At 38.5% G+C, this 20,884-nt stretch overlaps 1 protein-coding gene across 2 annotated transcripts in view; it reads right to left on the reverse strand.

The window, feature by feature from the left end:
- AR (androgen receptor) overlaps nt 1–20,884 on the reverse strand; it is a 217,356-nt gene that overhangs the window by 40,228 nt on the left and 156,244 nt on the right. For both annotated transcript variants that reach the window (XM_019955863.2, XM_070784680.1), the window contains exon 3: nt 4,819–4,935. In XM_019955863.2, the coding sequence (XP_019811422.1) occupies nt 4,819–4,935 (117 nt within the window). The remainder of the gene's footprint in view (nt 1–4,818; nt 4,936–20,884) is intronic.

Consider the following 20,884-nt stretch of genomic DNA (forward strand, 5'->3'; position numbering starts at 1 on the left):
ATCAACAGGTATAGAGGCCTGGAAGCAAAAACAAAAGGGTATGTGTTTTAAGTATCTCTGAGCTGAGGAGATTCCATTACCAAACACTACAGAGAAAGCTAAATTAGAGACCTTGAAGCATCAAGATCAAGCAGCCATCGGTTGCAGAGTGCCAGCTTCTCTAAGATACAAAGACAGCCCTTCTGCCCCCCACTCCATCCATAACCTATCCATACAGTCTAGACACACAATATAATATTACTTAGGTGTGACTAGAAGAAAGCTGAGCACTGAAGAATTGATGCTTTTGAACTGTGCTGTTGGAGAAGACTCTTGAGAGTCCCTTGGACTGCAAGGAGATCCAACCAGTCCATTCTAAAGGAGATCAGTCCTGGGTATTCTTTGGAAGAAATGATGCTAAAGCTGAAACTCCAGTACTTTGGCCACCTCATGCGAAGAGTTGACTCATTGGAAAAGACTCTGATGCTGGGAGGGGTTGGGGGCAGAAGGAAAAGGGGACAACAGAGGATGAGATGGCTGGATGGCATCACCGACTCGATGGACGTGAGTTTGAGTGAACTCTGGGAGTTGGTGATGGACAGGGAGGCCTGGCGTGCTGCGATTCATGGGGTTGCAAAGAGTTGGACAAGACTGAGTGACTGAACTGAACTGAACTGAACTGAGAGGTAGCTAAAGTCACTATGTGAGTCAAAGTACACAAGTCTAGACTAATCTATATTTCTGGGACAGTGAATAGACAATACAAAAAAGGACTGTCACAGCTACAATTCTTTCTCTGTGAGCTTAGACACAGAATTACAAAATGGTAGTTCCTAAAAGGTAGTTCCTTGGTGAAGCTCATGACCTTATTTTTATGATGAGAAAAATGAGCCTCAGAGGGGAGAAAGGAATTACCCAAAACCACATTCTTAGTTGCCATTTTGGAATATATTATATAATTTTGAATTGAGCGATAGGAAAAATAAAACAAAATTATATAAATCCTCCTTCAAGGTGATCAAAATGTTGATGCTAAACCCACATCTTATGAAAAAGGAAGTCTATTATTAGTATATTCAAAAGGATCACTGTATTGATGTTTGCTGTCTTTTTTCCATTTTTGGGTAAAGTTGTAGTATACACTGAAATTGCAAGATAAAAATAAACTTGGGAGGGGTTTTCAGCAGGGAAGCAGGGAATATGGAGATAAGTTTAGCAAAATGGAAAGGTTTGTTTCCCAAACAATAGTATCTAAGAGGGTAAATACTTAGGTTTTCATTGACATGGTACTTGAATATACTGTATGAGTCCCTTAATTACTAGAATTGGCTTTCTTTTTTTATATGTTTTTTTGAAATTAATATAATATATATATATTTTTTACATTTCTTTTTATTTCTTTTTTTTTTTTTTTTTTACTTTACAATATTGTATTGGTTTTGCCATACATCAACATGAATCCTCCATGGATGTACATGTGTCCCCAATCCTGAACCCCCCTCCCACCTCCCTCCCCATACCATCCCTCTGGGTCATCCCAGTGCACCAGCCCCAAGCTTCCTGTATCCTGCGTTGAACCTGGACCAGCGATTCGTTTCTTATATGCTATTATACATGTTTTAATGCCATTCTCCCATATCATCCCCCCACTCCCTCTCCCACAGAGTCCAAAAGACTGTTCTATACATCTGTGTCTCTTTTGCTGTCTCGCATACAGGGTTATCGTTACCATCTTTCTAAATTCCATATATATGCATTAGTATACTGTATTGGTGTTTTTCTTTCTGGCTTACTTCACTCTGTATAATAGGCTCCAGTTTCATCCACCTCATTAGAACTGATTCAAATGTATTCTTTTTAATGGCTGAGTAATACTCCATTGTGTATATGTACCACAGCTTTCTTATCCATTCATCTGCTGATGGACATCTAGGTTGCTTCCATGTCCGGGCTATCGTAAACAGTGCTGCAATGAACACTGGGGTACACATGTCTCTTTCAATTCTGGATTCCTCGGTGTGTATGCCCAGCAGTCGGATTGCTGGGTCGCATGGCAGTTCTATTTCCAGTTTTTTAAGGAATCTCCACATTGTTCTCCTTCAAGCAGGATCTTGATAATACTTTTGTTTTGAGATGATTTCTGGTAATGATCTGTCTGTTAGAGCTATTACATATTATAGAGCATGCCAAGTAACTCAGGATTAAAACCAACTGGGAAGTGCTGTGAGCAGCTTCACCAGCTAAATTACCACTGACCTTACTATCATAACTCCTTACATTTGTCTAGCACTTTGTCATTTACCAAGGATGTTCACATTCATCATGTCATCAGATCCCTTTTACAGCTCCATGAGAACGGTATGTCTAAATTGCTGCTGCTGCTGCTGCTGCTGCTGCTAAGTCGATTCAGTCGTGTCCGACTCTGTGCAACCCCATAGACGTCAGCCCATCAGACTCCCCCGTCCCTGGGATTCTCCAGGCAAGAACACTGGAGTGGGTTGCCATTTCCTTCTCCAATGCATGAAAGTGAAAAGTGAAAGTGAAGTTGCTCAGTTTTGTCCGACTCCTAGAGACCCCATGGACTGCAGCCTACCAGGCTCCTCCATCCATGGGATTTTCCAGGCAAGAGTACTGGAGTGGGGTGCCATTGCCTTCTCCAATGTCTAAATTAAAGATGAAGAAATTGAAGCTTAGAGGGGGAACAGTGAATAATAGTGCTGGGCCTTTAACCTAGGTCTGCCTTACTCCCAAGGCAAGACCATTTACAAAACATCAAGAATCCTTGTATCTTGTGGACATTTCTTGAAGTTTGCCTGCCTGAAGCTCTATTGCCTAGCATTGTTCCCTGTACACAGGAGACACTCAGTAAATGTAAAAAGGGAACTGAAACCAGAGCCAGCCACACCACTTCTCAGCTTCTTTTCATTGTGTTGACCAAGGTCATTCAAATTTGAATACCTTAATAAATCAATTTGAAAACTTAGTTTACCACTCTCTTCAAGAAATTAATTTATAGATTTATGTCAGACTGCTATATGGACTAGTGAAATTGTCTGTTATATACATACTTCTTTTCACAAGGGGTTCACTATAATCATGTTACAGATGCTTTACAGTGTACGATATTAGTTGACACATGAAACTAATTTTAGGATTTGGGCCCAAATGTTATGAAGACTTTTATTATCATTAAACTTTACCTGTGTTAAAGCAGGTTTGCAATTAGTATCAGCAAATGGAAAACTAAGGGGCTCTCTATCTGGAAGCCCCCATCTCTTATACATAATTCAGAGAGGGCTAAATAATTGAGAGTTGAGTGTATCAGAATCCTCACCCTGGGGTGATCCCACCACCATGAATGTTGTGATAACATTCATATGGAGAATATTTCATCTTGACAATTCCTTTGTCAACTTTCCTGGCTGTCCTTCTGCACTCTCCCTCTACCCCAGCCCTGTTTTTTCCTCCTCACTGTAGACCACAATTGTAGGATTTCTCTGTAGTAAGCCAAGCAAAAAATAAAGTTTATTTTTCTCAAATATTTGAATCTCATTTGATGTGGTTGCCTGGAAAACCACTTGTAGAGCATCTGCATGCTATGTCTAGGAGTAGTGGACACTAGTTGAAAGGTTGTCTCAAACTGAGCCTGCGTAAATTCATTTTTAATACTTTGGTCTTTTTAAAGAATATTACTAGCCTTCAAGGAGGCAAGGATACAGCTACCCACATGAAGACCCACACATGGTTAGAAAACTACCAAGTTGATTTCTGTAAATATGCACACAGGCAGACAAGGTATTGAGCACCTTGCAGAAAGCCAATGATAAACAAGTACTCTAAATCAGTCTTGAGAAGGGGAGGGGAGAAGGCAGAATCATAAGCACTTGGATTTTCCAGGATGATAATAAGTAATCAGGTATGAGGCCACAGTTTCAGGTGTTCAGAAACAGGCTTGTCTTTCTTCAAATTTCGAAATGAAAGTAAACTAATAAGCTTACTTTTCTCATGAAAGGTGCATCTTTTGGGAAGTGGCAAGTGGTAGGAAGGAACTTGGCAGAGAGCAGATACAAACATGAAGAAATAGGAATTTGAAGGGGGAAAATGTAAGTGTCAGTTAAATCTTTCTGTAATGGTGACAACAATCATGGTAGACATAGACTAGAGGACAGAGAGCATTTTGATGGGGGATTACCCTTGAAAGAGCTGTATCTTCATTCTGTCAAACTACTCTGTTACTAAAAAAAATGCTTTTGGAAATTGTCAATAGATTTGCAAAGAAAGGGAAATGATTAAAAGGCCTGCTCATCCCTGGAAGATGTGGGATAGGAAATTGGCTCTGCTTGGCAGCCTAGTTATAGATTCCAAAGAAAAGCAGCTTTTTATTTCAGGTGGCCAGCTCTGCAACACAGGCAGCAGTTAACTGAGGAATATCCTGGGTGTTCAGGGCCAGTCTGTGCCTGGGTCATCCTGCACCTGTGACTGTTCTGAATTCCTTAGTTCTCTCATCCTAGCCATCATTTAACAACATAAAGTCAGTACCATTATGTCCCCTGGGAAGCCCTTCAAGTCAAACCCATACTCGCTCATCCTCTGATGGGTCCTGATCCTTGCTTCACACCTCTTGCTCCTATGATGAGCCCCACAGTATGGTGTAGCATGTTTAAGGATAAAGAAAAGCACCAGCTGACTGATGGCCATGTTGGATGTGAAGGGGTCAACCTGTTTTTAGAACATGGCTGGCCTCCTTAGAAGCATCAAAGAGAAAATCTGGTTTAAAGAGAGAATAAGAGAATAAAGGAGGGAAAGGAAGAGAGAAAAAGAGGAACAAAAGTATCATACCTCCCAGAGTCATCCCTGCTTCATAGCATTTCCGGAGACGACAAGATGGACAGTTTTTTCTTCGGAATTTATCAATGGTGCAATCATTTCTGCTGGCACACAGGTACTTCTGTTTTCCTGGGAGAACAAATACAAGAGTAGACAGCCCTGTTAATGTGTCACTAGAGCCTCTCTAGAAAGTATTTCTAGAAAGAAAAGGTGTGAAGACATATCCTGACCAATGAGAGAGGCAGATACCATTCGATTACAAAACTCTATTAAACCAGGATAATTTAATTCAATGCTGTATTGTTTGATTTTCATAGGTGTTTTTCAAAGGGATGGACAGTTCAGGTCCTGCTAATACCTCCTTTATTAGGATGACACAACATGGGTGTTTTTCAAAATACAAGTACAGATAATCCTTCTATAAAAGAGAACTCCATGTGGTTTTTAATTGTTATGTGAGACAGCAAGAGAGATAGATATAAAGAAGAGACTTTTGGGCTCTGTGGGAGAAGGCGAGGGTGGGATGATTTGAGAGAAGAGCATTGAAACGTATATATTACCATATGTGAAATAGATGACCAGTCCACGTTTGATGCATGAAACAAGGCACTCAAAGCCGGTTCACTGGGACAACCCAGAGGGATGGAATGGGGAGGGAGGTAGGAGAGGGGTTCAGGACAGGGGAACACATGTACACCCATAGCTGATTCATGTCAATGTATGGCAAAAACCACCACAATATTGTAAAGTAATTAGCCTCCAATTATAATAAATACATTAATTTTTAAAAAAGTTAATGATCATACCATCAAGCTTTCAGGGTATAAAAATCAAAGAGATAAAGCCCACTCTTTGTAAACACAGCAAATGAAAGGAAGTCTTCTGAAGATAGAAGAAAAGCAATCACCGTCATGTACATGTGAAGTTGTGAGAGATACACAGAAATATATACACACAAACACACCATACACATTCTCACACTCAGAAATCCTTAGGATCATAGCTGTTCAAAGAAAAACATGGAGTTCCACTCAAAAACATATATTTCATTCTTTGTTCCTCACACAGGCCTGGCACACAGTAGGTCTTTAATAAACACTGACTGAATGAATGCTGAAGTTGAACAGAGAGATCTAGAGGCACATAGAGTTATTAGCAGAAATCTAAAACATGCAGAACTTATGCTCTTTGTCCTGTCCCCAGCCTGAAATTTTTCTTCCCCTCATCCTACCCCTTTCTTTCTCCAAGTCCTTGGTTTTTTTTTTGTTTTTTTCCTCATTTGCTGCCATGCTTTACTTTATGGAATAGATCAAGATTTTCAGGAGGCTTCTTTTGGCAGGGGAAGAATGTTTATTGTAGGGAAAAGAAAGAAAAATTGAAGAACAATTGTTATTTGATATTAGGGGGAACCCACAAATTTAGCCACAGCTCAGCTTTCCTCTATCTTCACTCAGCCTAAAATGTACATAACTGTCACAGAAAACTCATCTATTGCAGTAGGTTATTTTATGTTGGAGATTCAGTGTAAACCAGATTACAAAATTTCCTTTTCCTCCCTCCCTCTTTTTCTCTTTCCTTTGTCAAAGGACTCCAAAATGCTGGGCTTGAAGGAACTGTTAAAGTTCACCCCAAAGCAACACTTTCATTCCAAGGATGAGTTCTGGGGAGGTGACTTGACTGAGGAATACTGAATTAGAGGTACCAGAAGGAAGAAAAACTACCATTTAATAGGCATTTACTATGAACAAGGCTATGTGAGGGGATTTACATGTGCTATTTAAATAAATCACCTCAGCAATGCTTTGAGGTAGATACTATCATCACTTTCATTCAACAATGACAAAATTAAGGCCTCTAGGCCAACAATCTTTCTACCATACTGCAAGATTTTATTTGTATAAACAGAATACATAATTTGCAAATAGCTTCTTTGTGCTTCAAACTGAGGATGGTAATGTGTACAGAAAGGATGGTACTATGATAACCGCCATACAGCTTTTGGGTGCCAACTCCTAGAAGGCAGGCCCTGTACCAGTTCCAGTGGGTTCATTTCTAGTGCTGTGAATGTTCTAGAACTGGGACACCCTCAAAGAATCAGTGTTCCTGCAATCCTGAAGACATCTCAGAGATATTACAGGTGTGGTTCCAGACTACTGCAATAAAGCAAATATGCCATTAAAGCGAGTCACATGAATTTTCAGTTTCTCAGTGCATGTAAAGGTTACATTTACAACTACTATATGATACAGCTTCCCTGGTGACTCACATGGTAAAGAATCTGCCTGTGATGTGGGAGACCTGGGTTCAGTCTCTGGGTTGGGAAGATCCACTGGAGGAGGGCATGGCAACCCACTCCAGTATTCTTGCCTGGAGAATCCCCATGGACAGAGGAGCCTGATGGGCTGTAGTCTATGAGGTTACAAAGAGTAGGACACGACTGAGCAACTAAGCACAAAGCACATATGATACATACTTATTTATATACTATTTAACATATAAGTAATAATAAAATATATACATTATAATAATATGAAATAAAAATCCATCCCATTTGATTAGCTTGCAAAAGTTAATAACAATCTTGTACAAATTAAGTACAGGGATTACAACATACCTCATTATACAGCTGAAGAAAATGATGCTCATTAAAATGAAATTGACCAGCCTGGCACCACACCATTTATTTGTTCCATATCAGAGTGCATAAGGCTATGAATCTCACATATTGGAAATAACTAAGCATTGGTCACACCATCTCTACTCCATACAAAGCTTGAATCCCCTCTATAGCATCCCTGCCCCATTTTTTCTTAAACTTTAGCCCACTTCATTTCTAGACTCTACTATAGGGCTCTTACTTCCAGGAAATTCTGTATCTGTCTCCTTGTAGCTCTGACCCCCAAACCCTTTATTGAGGTATGTAAATGAAGACTGGAATTAAATGGAAAGATGTACAGTGTTCCTGGATGGGAAGATGCAATACTTCCCATCTGAAAGATGCCAGCTTTTCTCCCAATCAAACCTACAAATTTAAACAAACCTGAACAAAATTTTGACAAAATAATCTTAAAGTTTATCTAAAGGGATAAAATGTGTGATATTGCCAAGATATTATTTGAAAAAAAAAAAGTAATGAGACTTTTCCTACCAGTATTATAACTCCATAATGGTTACAACAGTTTGGTATTCATTCCAGCATAGATTGATCAGACCAGAGAAGTCAGAAACAGACTGCACATGCAATACATCATTATAAATCAGCAAAGAAAGGATGATTTATTCATTAAATGGTGTCAGAACAACTGGTTACTCATTTGGAAAAGATAATAAAGTTAAATTACTAGTTGAAACCAAAATAAATTCAAGATGGATTAAATATGTCAATAGAAAAACAAAAAAAAGGAATTATTGAAATATTGTTAGATGTTGAAATATTGTAGGTGAACATTTTTTTTTTAATTTTTGAAGATTGAAAGGGGATTTTTAGAACATGACAATAAAGAATATGTAAGTGAAAATTCTGATAGACTTGAAAACATTTAAGTTTTCTTACATGAGACAAACATAATAATATAATCTGAAGACAATCACGAACTAAAAAATACATATTGGTATCAAGTATGTAAAAGCAGTGGTTAATCTCCTTGATATATAAAGATGAGTAGTATGATAGAAATATGGGCAACAGACATGAAAAGGCAAATAAAAGAAGAAACACAAAAGATCAATAAGCATATGAAAATTGTGCAATTTCAATTTTATTAGTAATTATAGAAATATGAAATAAGACATCATTTTCACAAGGGAGATTGATGAACATTTACTACTAATTAATGGTGAAAAGGTATTGTTAGTGGGTGTGTAAACTTTTTAGAGTGCAATTTTGCCATGTATCTGAAAAGTTAAATTCACACAAAGTTCAATCAGTAATTCCACTTTTGGAATTTTTTACAGGAAAATAGCGAGGTTAAGCACCAAAATGTAGTTCCATTTATCATTATATAAAAAGGTACGGGGAGGGAGGTAGGAGGGGGGTTCAGGATGGGGAACCAGTGTATACCCGTGGTGGATTCATGTTGATGTATGGCAAAACCAATACTATATTGTAAAGTAATTAACCTCCAATTAAAATAAATAAATTAAAAAAAAGTGAAAGTGAAAAAAAAAAGGGAAACCAGTCAGCCCTCAATATTCATGTTTCACATCCATAGATTCAACCAATCACGGATCAAAGTTTCAACTGCATTTATTCTACGATGTATTTTTATTATTTGTTTTTAAAGGTTTTTTCTTTATTATTGCACTACAGTTGACATGTTTGTGCATGCATGCTCAGTTGTGTCCGACTCTTTGAGACCCCATGGACTGTATGTAGCCTTCCAGGCTCCTCTGTCCATGGAATTTTTCCAAGCAAGAATACTGGAGCAAGTTGTCATTTCCCTCTCTAGGGGATCTTCCTGACCCAGGGATTGAACCCACATCTCTTGTGTCTCCTGCATTGGCAGGCAGGTTCTTTACCATCTGGACCACTGGGGAAACCCCACAGTTGACATACAGAATTATATTAGTTTCAGGTGTACATTATAGTGACCCAACATTTATATAGTTTAGGACTTAATCACCATGATAAGTCTAGTAACCATCTGTCATCATACAAAGTTATTACAATATTATTGACGATATTCCCTATGCTGTACATCACAGCCTTATGACTTATTTATTTTATAATTGGAAGTCTCTATCTCTTAATTCTCTTCACCTATTTCTCCCAACCCCTCATTCTCCTACCCTCTGGTGACCACCAGTTTGCTCTTGGTACTGTTTTGTTTCATTTATTTTTCAGAATCCACATATAAGTGAAATCATATGTTATTTACCTTTCTCTGTCCACTTTTTTTTCACTTAGCATAATGCCTTCCAAGACCATCTATGTTGTCACAAATGGTAAGATTTCATTTTTCCTTATGGTTAAGTATATATACAATATATCTTCTTTATCCATTCTTCTATTGATGGGCACTTAGGTTGCTTCCATATCTTGGCTATTATAAATGATGCTGCAATGAACACAAGGATACATATATCTTTTTGAATTAATGTTTTCTTTTCCTTTGGATAAATGCCCAGAAGTGGAACTTCTGGATCATATGGTAGTTCTATTTTTAATGTTTTGAGGACTAACCATACTGTTTTTGCATAGTGGCTGCATCAATTTACAATCCCACCAGTAGTGCATGAGTGTCCTCTTTTCCACATCCTCTCCAACACTTGTTTTTTATTGTCTTTTTGGTGATAGTCATTCTAACAGGTGTTAAGTGATATCTTACTGTGTTTAATTTTAATATAAATTTATTTATTTTAATTGGAGGTTAATTACTTTACAATATTGTATTGGTTTTGCCTTACATCAACATGATTCTGCCACAGGTATACACATGTTCCCCATCCCGAACCCCCCTCCCTCCTCCCTCCCTGTACCATCCCTCTGGGTTGTCCCAGTGCACCAGCCCCAAGCAACCAGTATCATGCATCGAACTTGGACTGGCGATTCATTTCATATATGATATTATACATGTTTCAATGTCATTCTCCCAAATCATCCCACCCTCACACTCTCCCACAGAGTCCAAAAGACTGTTCTATACATCTGTGTCTCTTTTGCTGTCTTTCATACACTCTCTGATAATTAATGATGCTGAGTATCTTTTCATGTGCATTTTGTTAATCTATATGTGTTCTTTGGAAACATGTCTACTCAGGTCCTCTGCTCATTTTTAAATTGCTTTTTTTAAATGTATGTTGAGCTGTGTGAGTTCTTTATATATTTTGAATATTAATCCTTTATCTGACATATCATTTGCAAATATCTTCTCCCAGACAGTAAGTTGCCTTTTTGTTTTGTCAGTTTCCTTTACTATGCAAAAGATTTTTTAGTGTGATGTAGTCTCATTTGTATTTTCTTTTTATTTTGTTGTTTTTGTCCAAGGAAACAGATTCAACAAAGAACTGTTAGGACTGATGACAAAAAGTGTACTGCCTTTGTTTTCTTCTAGGAGTTTTATGGTTTCAGGTGGACTAAATCATTTTATATAAGGGACTTGAACATCCACATATTTTGGCATCCACTGGGGCTCCTGGAACCAATCTCCAGCAGATACCAAGGGACAAATGCATTGGAAAAATGTAAATGTCCAACATTATGAGAATGATTAAATAAATTATTCCATATTCATGCAAGGAAACACTGTGCAATGTCTTTTTTTTTTTAATTTCGAAGGATATTCACAATATACTATTTCATTAAAACAACAAAATGGTGTTATCAAACAACGTATTTTATTGAATCCAACTTTTAAAACTTAATACTTTAGAAACTATTCAAATTATTTTTTCTTTTGCAATGAACTTTTTTTTTTTTTTAACAAATGAAACATTAGTTACAGACCCCATATACATAACAGATGAAAATTAAATCTAATGTATCTGAAGCAAGCATAGGAAACTTAAAACTCTAGCTAGATCTCTCCATTTCTCCCCTTTTCTGTAGCTTTATCACTGTGGTATGATAGTAGATATAACAAAGCATAAAGCATTATATAGATCTTATCTATTGATCATTATCTAATGATGGTATCATTATACCATCTAATGGTATCATTTTTACTCCCCAGGGCTTTGCAGAAAAGTTTAGAAATCTACTTGACTTAGTTCAACCCTCATATCTCCTATTTCACAGATTAAGAAACTTAGAGTCCAAAAATGAGGGGAAAAAAAAAAAAAAAAACTTGCTTAAGATCATACCGTGAGTCAATGTCAAAGTAGGGACAAGAAACAAGAATTCATGTCTTTCTATCTCCAGGCTAGCAGTTCTAGTAGTTCAGTGCTATCCTCACATTGATAGTAGATAAGTAGATATAAAATAACAAAGCATAAGACATTATGCAGATCTTATCTATTATTATTTAAATAATATACTCCTTGAATATCAGAAGAAGGGATGACGTCTGCTGAGATCATCTAGTTCAATGCTCTCATTTTACAGATGAGGAAATCAAGATCCAGAAAGCAGAGTGGACTTGACCAAGATTAAATGAGTCAATGACAATGATAGCACTAAAACTCAGGTTCTTGCCCATAATATTCTTTGCACATTTCCTTTATTACTTCAAAGTCATTTTCATACTCATTATCTCACTGAGCCTTCTTTCAGACTAGGGAGGGTACAGGCCATTATCTTCAATTTATGAGGAAACCTAAGACACAGAGTGCCTTTTGATACCAAAGAATATATCCCAGTTTCAATACAGGTTACCATATGCTTTCTACTGAACCACTATAACCAAGAAAATATTTTATTTGCCTCTCATATGACTTATTTGTCCTGTATTTTCTGCATATACCCACTGCCTCTTCCTAGTGTCAAGGAAGAGTAACACTTGAAGTTCCTGGGGAAAGCAATGGAGAAAGGAGGTAACCCATTGTGCTTTGCATACTATTCTAGGTGACTTCAAAGATGCTGACTCATTTAATTCTTGTAAAAATTCTTTTTGATAACTGCTATTCTTACTTTAAGGTTGAGGAAAATAAGGCTCAGAGATGCTGAATGACTCACTTACAGTCACCAGCTAATAAGTGGCAGAAGCAGAATCAGAAGCCAGGTCTGTATGACCTGTGATATAGATGTTTGTTTTTGTCAATGTGGTATCTTTTCTCATATGGGCCCTGATGCTATACTTAAAAGAAAGAGGTAGCACAGAATAGTTAAAAAGCACAGAGCAAGAAGGAGAAAGACCTAAGGACCAGCCCTGCTGTCTCACTGAATCACTGTGTGACCAGGTGTGTGTTTTTACTTCTCTCTTGATCTTCCCTCCCCCCGTTCACCCTCGATCTATAACTAGAAGGGAATCTTATGCAGAAGAGAACAGTAGAAGACTATGGAAGGTAGGTTCAGAAGTCTTCTATTCATATTAGAACTTGTGTTGAGAGTCTTAGAGTCCACCTGAGTGTGACTCAAGGAGAGCTAAAGCCAGTCTGCATTTCTATCTTGTTTTTCCAATCTCGACTCTCTTGACCTTAAAGGCTTTGTCTGAAAAACAAAAACACTTCATAGAAACAAGTAGCTAAGTGTCTCTTCCCTGAGTGACCTACATAGACTGAAGGGAGACCAGCTCCTGTTTATGGTCATGTATCCTATGGACATTATTTCTCTGGGGCTGAGACAGCATAAAACCTCTGCCCTAATCACCCAAGGGCTCTCTTCTATGAAAAGCAATCCCAAGCATTATTGTTTTCTAGTACTTTTTTTTTCTCCTAGATTACTATCTTTGGGCCTGTGGAATAGGCTAGACAACTCTAAACAACACAGTCTGTGCTCTACCAAAGGGCAGATCTTTTATGAGAAGGACTTATAAGGTAGCTGAGTCCTTGTGATTCTAAGGATTTAACCATTCCCTTACCTGTCCCACCCATCCAGAAACACAGATGGCCATTAAACCAGTACCATGAATGGGACCTCAGCAAGGCCCCTCAGGCATTGCTCAATGGGAAGGCTTCTTGGGAGTGGTTATAAAGCCATGATCATTACTGATTTTTTCAACGTTATGGTTAGCTCTAGTGAGGACAATAGGAATCAAACCCACACTTCTCTTCTTGGCTGTCTGGATCTTCTGCAATCTGGTCCAAGCTCCACAAAACAGAAATATAAAGAGTACTAGACTGGCAATCAGAACAGTAAGTGTCAAATCCCAGCTCCAAATGGCCGAAGGCAAGTCTGAGCTTTGATTACTCTCTAAAAAAATGAGGATAAAAATAATGGCATTGTCTATATCCTAGAGTTTTACAAAACAAATTATATAAAATGTATGTAAAAGTCATTTGTAGTAGGGAAATATTAGATACGTGAGATGAGTTATGTATAATGTTGCTGAATCTATCTTGTCTTTCATTTTACTCCAAGAGCAACCCTCTTATGACTATGCTGTTCTCTTCATTGGCCATCCCCTGGTCACAAGCATTCCATCTCTGCTTCCTGTCCCTAGTACACACACACATATTTCTCTGTTAAAGAAAACCCTGCAATATTCAGTTCTAGACCATCTTTTCTGTCTACTGTATTCATATAGATCTCCTGCTTCAAGAATACAGGAAGTAGAAGGTGAAGGTGACAAATTAGATGGTGGCTAGGTCATAAACTGGAGAAGGCAGTGGCACCCCACTCCAGTACTCTTGCCTGGAAAATCCCATGGACGGAGGAGCCTGGTGGGCTGCAGTCCATGGGGTCACTAGAGTCGGACACGACTGAGCGACTTCACTTTCACTTTTCACTTTCATGCATTGGAGAAGGAAATGGCAACCCACTCCAGTGTTCTTGCCTGGAGAATTCCAGGGACGGGGAAGTCTGGTGGGCTGCCGTCTATGGGGTCGCACAGAGTCGGACACAACTGAAGTGACTTAGCAGCAGCAGCAGCAGCAGGTCATAAACAGCCTTGAACACAATGATATACAGTTAAACCCTTAATATAATGAAATATTTGAAGACATCATTGAATTGAACCATAGAAGATGTTTAATAACTATCCTATGATAGTTAAAGGACAATCTTTGAGTGTATATCTACTATGTTTCAAACACAACTCTAGGCAACTGGGAAAACAACAGTGAACAATACAAAGGCCTTGCCCTTAAGCTAGGTGAATTTTTGGTGGAAAAAGACAAGCAATAAGTGAGTGATAGTAATTTAGATATTTTCAGATGGTGATACATAAAATGAAAGAAATGTAACAGGGTGCTGTGATAGAACAGGAGAGCTTATTTTGTACAGTGGGAAAAGATTCTCTGAGGATGAGGTTTTGAGATGAAACTTGAATAATAGAGACAGACATGCAAAATTCTCAAGAGAAGTAATACCAAATACAAAGCCTTAAAGTCATGAATGAATTAGATGTGTTGTTGAAACAGCATTGCGGCCCGTGTGGCTGGCATATGGTAAAGGAGGGGAGGTGGTAGGTTAAGCTGATTTGACTGTAGAACCAGGTTGTGCAGGGCAGTAATTCTTAACTTTGGCTACAAGCCAGAATCACCTAGGGAGATTTTACAAAATACTTATGCCCAGTTTCACTCCTGATAGTTCTGATTCAATTGACTGGGGGCAAGTGTAGGCACTGTGATATTTTTAAACACTTCCCTATTTTATCTAATGTGCAGCTAGGGGAGAGAACAGCTGATGTGGCCTTTGACAGTGAGTTTATTGCTTATGTAGTTTTGCAGGTGACACCAGGTAAAATAACTGGATGAATGTTTGACATTGAAATAGCATTTGACAATTCACAAAACACTTTTCTTTTTCTTTTCTTGCTTCTCAGGAGACTACTGAGGTTCAGTCCACTCAGATGAACAGTGTAGGAAGCATCAAACAGATTATGTTCTTCATATGGGATTTGGAAGACCATCTTGGAGAATCACAGGTTCCAACCTCATCAAGGAAAACACTATGAATAATAGGCAGTTCACTTCTGTCAAGGTCATCTGAGATTTGGTCAGACCCAAGTTTTATGTTGTCAACCTGTCTTCCCTTAAGTTCTGTCCAGTCTTGTGCTGGAGTTGGCTTGTAGCGATTCATTAGAAACAATTCTGAGCATCTCTTCACAACTTTACATTCAATGCTGACATACTGGTAGCTTGGAGAAGGCAATGGCACCCCACTCCAGTACTCTTGCCTGGAAAATCCCATGGATGGAGGAGCCTGGTAGGCTGCAGTCCGTGGGGTCGCCAAGAGTCAGACATGACTGAGTGACTTCATTTTCACTTTCCACTTTCATGCATTGGAGAAGGAAATGGCAACCCACTCCAGTGTTCTTGCCTGGAGAATCCCATGGACAGAGAAGCCTGTTAGGCTGTCCATGTGGTTGCACAGAGTCAGATATGACTGAAGTGACTTAGCAGCAGCAGCAGCACTGGTAGCTTAAAACTGGTCCTCATGAGACTGTCTCAGCTCAGTTCAGCTGCTCAGTCATGCCTGACTCTTTGTGACCCCATGGACTGCACATCAGGCTTCCCTGTCCATCACCAACTCCCTGAGCTTGTTCAAACTCATGTCCATTGAGTCGGTGATGCCATTCAACCATCTTATCCTCTGTCATCCCCTTCTCCTCTTGCCTTCAATCTTTCCCAGAAACAGGGTCTTTTCCAGTGAGTCAGTTCTTTGCATTAGGTGGTCAAAGTATTGAAGTGCCAGCTTCAGCATCAGTAATTCCAATGAATATTCAGGACTGATTTCCTTTAGGATTGACTGGTTTGATCTCCTTGCAGTCCAAAGGACTTTCAAGAGGCTTCTCCATCACCACAGTTCAAAAGCATCAATTCTCTTGAGGTCAGCTTTCTTTATGGTCCAACTCTCAAACCTATACATGACTACTGGAAAAACCTTAGCTTTGACTAGATGGACCTTTGTCAGCAAAGTAATGTCTCTGCTTTTTAATATGCTGTCTAGGTTGGTCATAGCTTTTCTTCCAAGGAGCAAGAGTCTTTTAATTTCATGGCTGCAGTCAACATATGCAGTTATTTTGGAGCCCAAGAAAATAAAGTCTGTCACTATTTCCATTGTTTCCCCATCTATTTGCCATGAAGTGATGGGACTGGATGCCATGATCTTAGTTTTTTGAATGTTGGGTTTTAAGTCAACTTTTTCACTCTCCTTTTTCACTTTCATCAAGAGGCTCTTTGTTCTTCTTCACGTTTGGCCATAAAGGTGGTGTCATCTCCATATCTGAGGTTATTGATATTTCTCCCAGCAATCTTGATTCCAGCCAAGCTTCATCCAGCCCAGCATTTTGCATGATATACTTTGCATATGAGTTAAATAAGCAGGGTGACAATATACATCCTTGACGTACTCCTCTCCCAATTTGGAATCAGTCTGTTGTTTCTTGTCCAGTTCCAACTGTTGGTCCTTGACCTGCATACAGATTTCTCAGGAGACAGGCAAGGTGGTTTGGTATTCCTATCTCTTGAAGAATTTCCCACAGTTTGTTGTGATCCAAAAGGATTTGGCATAGTCAATAAAGCAGAAGTAGATGTTTTTTTCTGAAACTCTTGCTTTCTCAATGATCCAACGGATGTTGGTAATTTGATCTCTGGTTCTTCTGCCTTTTCTAAATCCAGTTTGAACATCTGGAAGTTCATGGTTCACATACTGTTGAAGCCTCACTTGGAGAATTTTGAGCATTACTTTGCTAGCATGTGAGATGAGTGCAGTTGTTTGAACATTCTTTAGCAACGCCTTTCTTTGGGATTGGAACGAAAGCTGATCTTTTCCAGTCCTGTGGCCACTGCTGAGTTTTCCAAATTTCTTGGCATATTGAATGTAGCACTTTCATAGCATCTTCTTTTAGGATTTGAAATAGCTCAACCGGAAGTCCATCACCTCCAGTAGCTTTGTTCGTAGTGATGCTTCCTAAGACCCACTTGCCTTCAGATTCCAGGTTATCTGGCTCTAGTGAGTGACCATACTATCATGTTATCTGGGTCATGAAGATCTTTTTTGTAGAGTTCTTCTGTGTATTCTTGCCACCTCTTCTTAATGTCTTCTGTTTCTGTTAGGTCCATACCATTTCTGCCCTTTATCATGCCCATCTTTGCATGAAATGTACCCTTGGTATATCTAATTTTCTTGAAGACATCTCTAGTCTTTCCAATTCTATTGTTTTTCTCCATTTCTTTGCATTGATCATGTAGAAAGGCTTTCTTATCTTACCTTGCTATTCTTTGGAACCTTGCACTCACATGGGTGTACTTCCTTTCTCCTTTGTGTTTCACTTCTTTTCTTTTCTCAGCTACTTATAAGGCCTCCTCAGACAACCATTTTCCCTTTTTGCATTTCTTTTTCTTGGGGATGGTCTTGATCCCTGCCTCCCGTACAATATCAGGAACCTCTGTCCATTGTCCTTCAGGCACTCTTGTCTATCAGATGTAACCCCTTTAATCTATTTGTCACTTTCATTTTATAATCATAAGGGATTGAATTTAGGTCATACCTGAATCATCTAGTGGTTTTCCCTACTTTCTTCAACTTAAGTCTGAATTTGGTAATAAAGAGTTCATGATTTGAGCCACAGTTAGCTCCCAGTCTTGTTTTTGCTGACTGTATAGAGCTTTTTCATCTTGCCTACAAAGAATATAATCAATCTGATTCTGATATTGACCATCTGGTGATGTCCATGTGTAGAGTCTTCTATTGTGTTGTTGGAAGATGATGTTTGTTATGATGAGTGTCTATATTACGAAATATTAATGAACACTACAAATATCAAAGCTTCCCACTGCCTCTGCTCCCTCACAGTCAGAAATCTAGTTTATTGGCACAATACCAGTCCTGCCTTCATGGTAGCTTTACTTTCTTCTACTTGAGTCTGATCCCCTTGTCCTTTTCTCCATTTACTTTCATCTGAGCACATCTCTGGGGCCTGGTAAAATGATTAAAAGTACAGTTTATATAGCCTCAATTGCATTTTAGAAACATTGCTATCTTCACATGCTTTACTCAATAGAAGTTTTCCTGGACAGTAGTGTATAAATCACATTTCTTTAAACCGAATTCTCATTTGAGTATACAGTGGGGATTGATTATTTAAAGAAACTTGGTATTGAATAGTGCTGTAAAGTCAAGATAATAATTATTTTGTAAAATTAACAGTAATTATTTCATTTAAAAATTTTATCAAATTCATATTTTGCATAATCTTACAATCTTTGTGGAGGATAATTTGACTTAAGCTTTCAAAATTAGAATGTGTATATGCTTTAACCCAGCACATACATGTGTGACATGACATATATACAAGAATATTCTCTGCAACATTGTTTATAATAGCAGAAGACTGGAAACAAGATGAATGATCATCAGTAGGTAGAGTTGTATAATGCAGCCATTTAAAAATGAAGCAGTTTTGCATACACCGAGTAGAACAATCTCCAAGATACATATTAAAGTGGGAAAAAGATGTAAAACAACACAGAACACAAATTCTCTGGGGAAAATTGACACATTTTTTATATGCCTATAAATTAATATATTATGTATACGAGAAACTAAAAATCATTGGTTGCCTCTGAAGAAGAGAACTGCATGCCTGAATAATGGGGAGTTGGAATTATTTTTCACTCTTTAACCTTTTGTGATTTAACAGTTTTGAATCATGTGCATGTATTGTTTAATTTAAATAAATAATACTTAAAATAGTCAAACCTCTGTTATAAACTTCCCTGTTGCCTTGTGATAAATCATTTATACTCTCTGGGCTTCGGTATCCCTACTTACACAAGGGGCTTGGTCAGAGAGGAAATCAATACGAGGTGCCCCCAAGCACATCCTAGTTCCCAGTTTATTGAGTCACCACTCACAAAGGGTGTGTTGCCTGTTCACCATATTGTGTAATTAGAGAAGCTGCTACTCTAATAAGGCCAGAGACGGTACTCCTGCTGTTGACAAAATAAACTAGTCAATAACTTTATAATACTATTGGCATCACTGACTCAGTGGACATGGGTTTGAGCAAACTCTGGGAGGTGGTAAAGGACAAGGAAGCCTGGCGTGCTGCAGTCTATGGGGGTCACAAAGAGTTGGACACGACTGAGTGACTGAACAACAAGTTAGTCTACTAATAAATGTCTACTGAAAACCCAATAGTCAAGCCCTGTGCTGAGTCTGTAGAAGAGAAAAAAAAAAAAAAACATAACACTTGCCTTTTATGAGCTTGCAATCTAGTGGGAGATAAAATGAATACACATGAAATAGCAATAATACAAAAGAGGATAAGAGAATTCTGGAATGAGGCAAGGAGGTGTAAGTCATGGCTTGACTACAAAGGCTCACTGTGAGGTGCTGGGCAAGTCAGTGCTTTCTATTAAGACTCAATTTCTTCATATATAAAATGATGGGGGAGCACAATGAGGAGAATTCAATAATCTCCCAATAAATTAATTCTCAGCCCAGAGCTTAAGAGACTATAGGCATAGACTATGAAGCTTCTATTACCTTTCTTAGCTATTTCTTAGTTGGCAAAGAAATATGGTGTGGTGGCAAGAACAGGAACTTAGAAATCAGAGGGACTGCATTATGAGTCCCAGCAATGTCATTTACTAGTTATGGACATAGCATGTGCATGTGTGCTCAGTCGCTTCAGTTGTGTCCAACTCTTTGTGACCCTGTGGCCACTAGCCTGCCAGGCTCCTCTGTCCATGGGATTCTCCAAGCAAGAATACTGGAGTGGTTTGCCATGCTCTTCTCTGGGGGATCTTCCCGACCCAGGGACTGATCCAGCATCTCTTGTGTCTCCTGCATTGCAGGTGGATTCTTTACTGCTGAGCCACCAGGGAAGCCCATGGACATAGCATAAACATTGGCAAATAGCATAAACCTTTCTGAATCTATTTTCCCCTTTATAAAATGGGGATCATAACATCCACCTTTGGGAAGCCATGGACATTTAAAATAATATACACAAAACATCTGGCAAATTCTAGGTACTTGGTAAACAAGAGTTGTTTGAATGGTGTGACTTTGCTGGAATCAAATGGAACGTGGGAAGTGCTGATCAAGGTTGAAGTTACTGCTGAAATCTTTATTGTGCAGCACTCAAGGACTGTGCTTAATGTTATTTATTTATCAAGTGCTCTACAATAAAGCATTTTAATAAAATACCTCAGAGTTTTCTTACTATATAGTTTTAGAAATAAAGGTCACCTAAGATCAAATTTGAAAACTGAAAGTTAATCTGCAGCTCAAGCACACCTTCATTATACTCCCTTTATGAGTGCTATTCTGATTTGATTTACTAAAAGCTTATGAGTGCTATTCTGATTTGATTTACTAAAACTTAAAAAAAAACTATTGATAATTATCAAGATTATAGTGTATACTGTATCAAAACACTTACATGCCTCTTGACAAAATTAATGATGGGGGGGAGAAGGAGAGGGAGAGGAGGAGGGGAAACAAAAGGAAGAAAGGAAGAAGAAGAGAGAGGAGGAGAAGGAAGAAAGGGAGGAAGAGGAAGAGAAGTGGAAGGGGTCAGGGAAGAGG

This window comes from Bos indicus, chromosome X (assembly GCF_029378745.1).
Source record: "Bos indicus isolate NIAB-ARS_2022 breed Sahiwal x Tharparkar chromosome X, NIAB-ARS_B.indTharparkar_mat_pri_1.0, whole genome shotgun sequence".
In the NCBI taxonomy this organism is placed as follows: Eukaryota; Metazoa; Chordata; class Mammalia; order Artiodactyla; family Bovidae; genus Bos; species Bos indicus.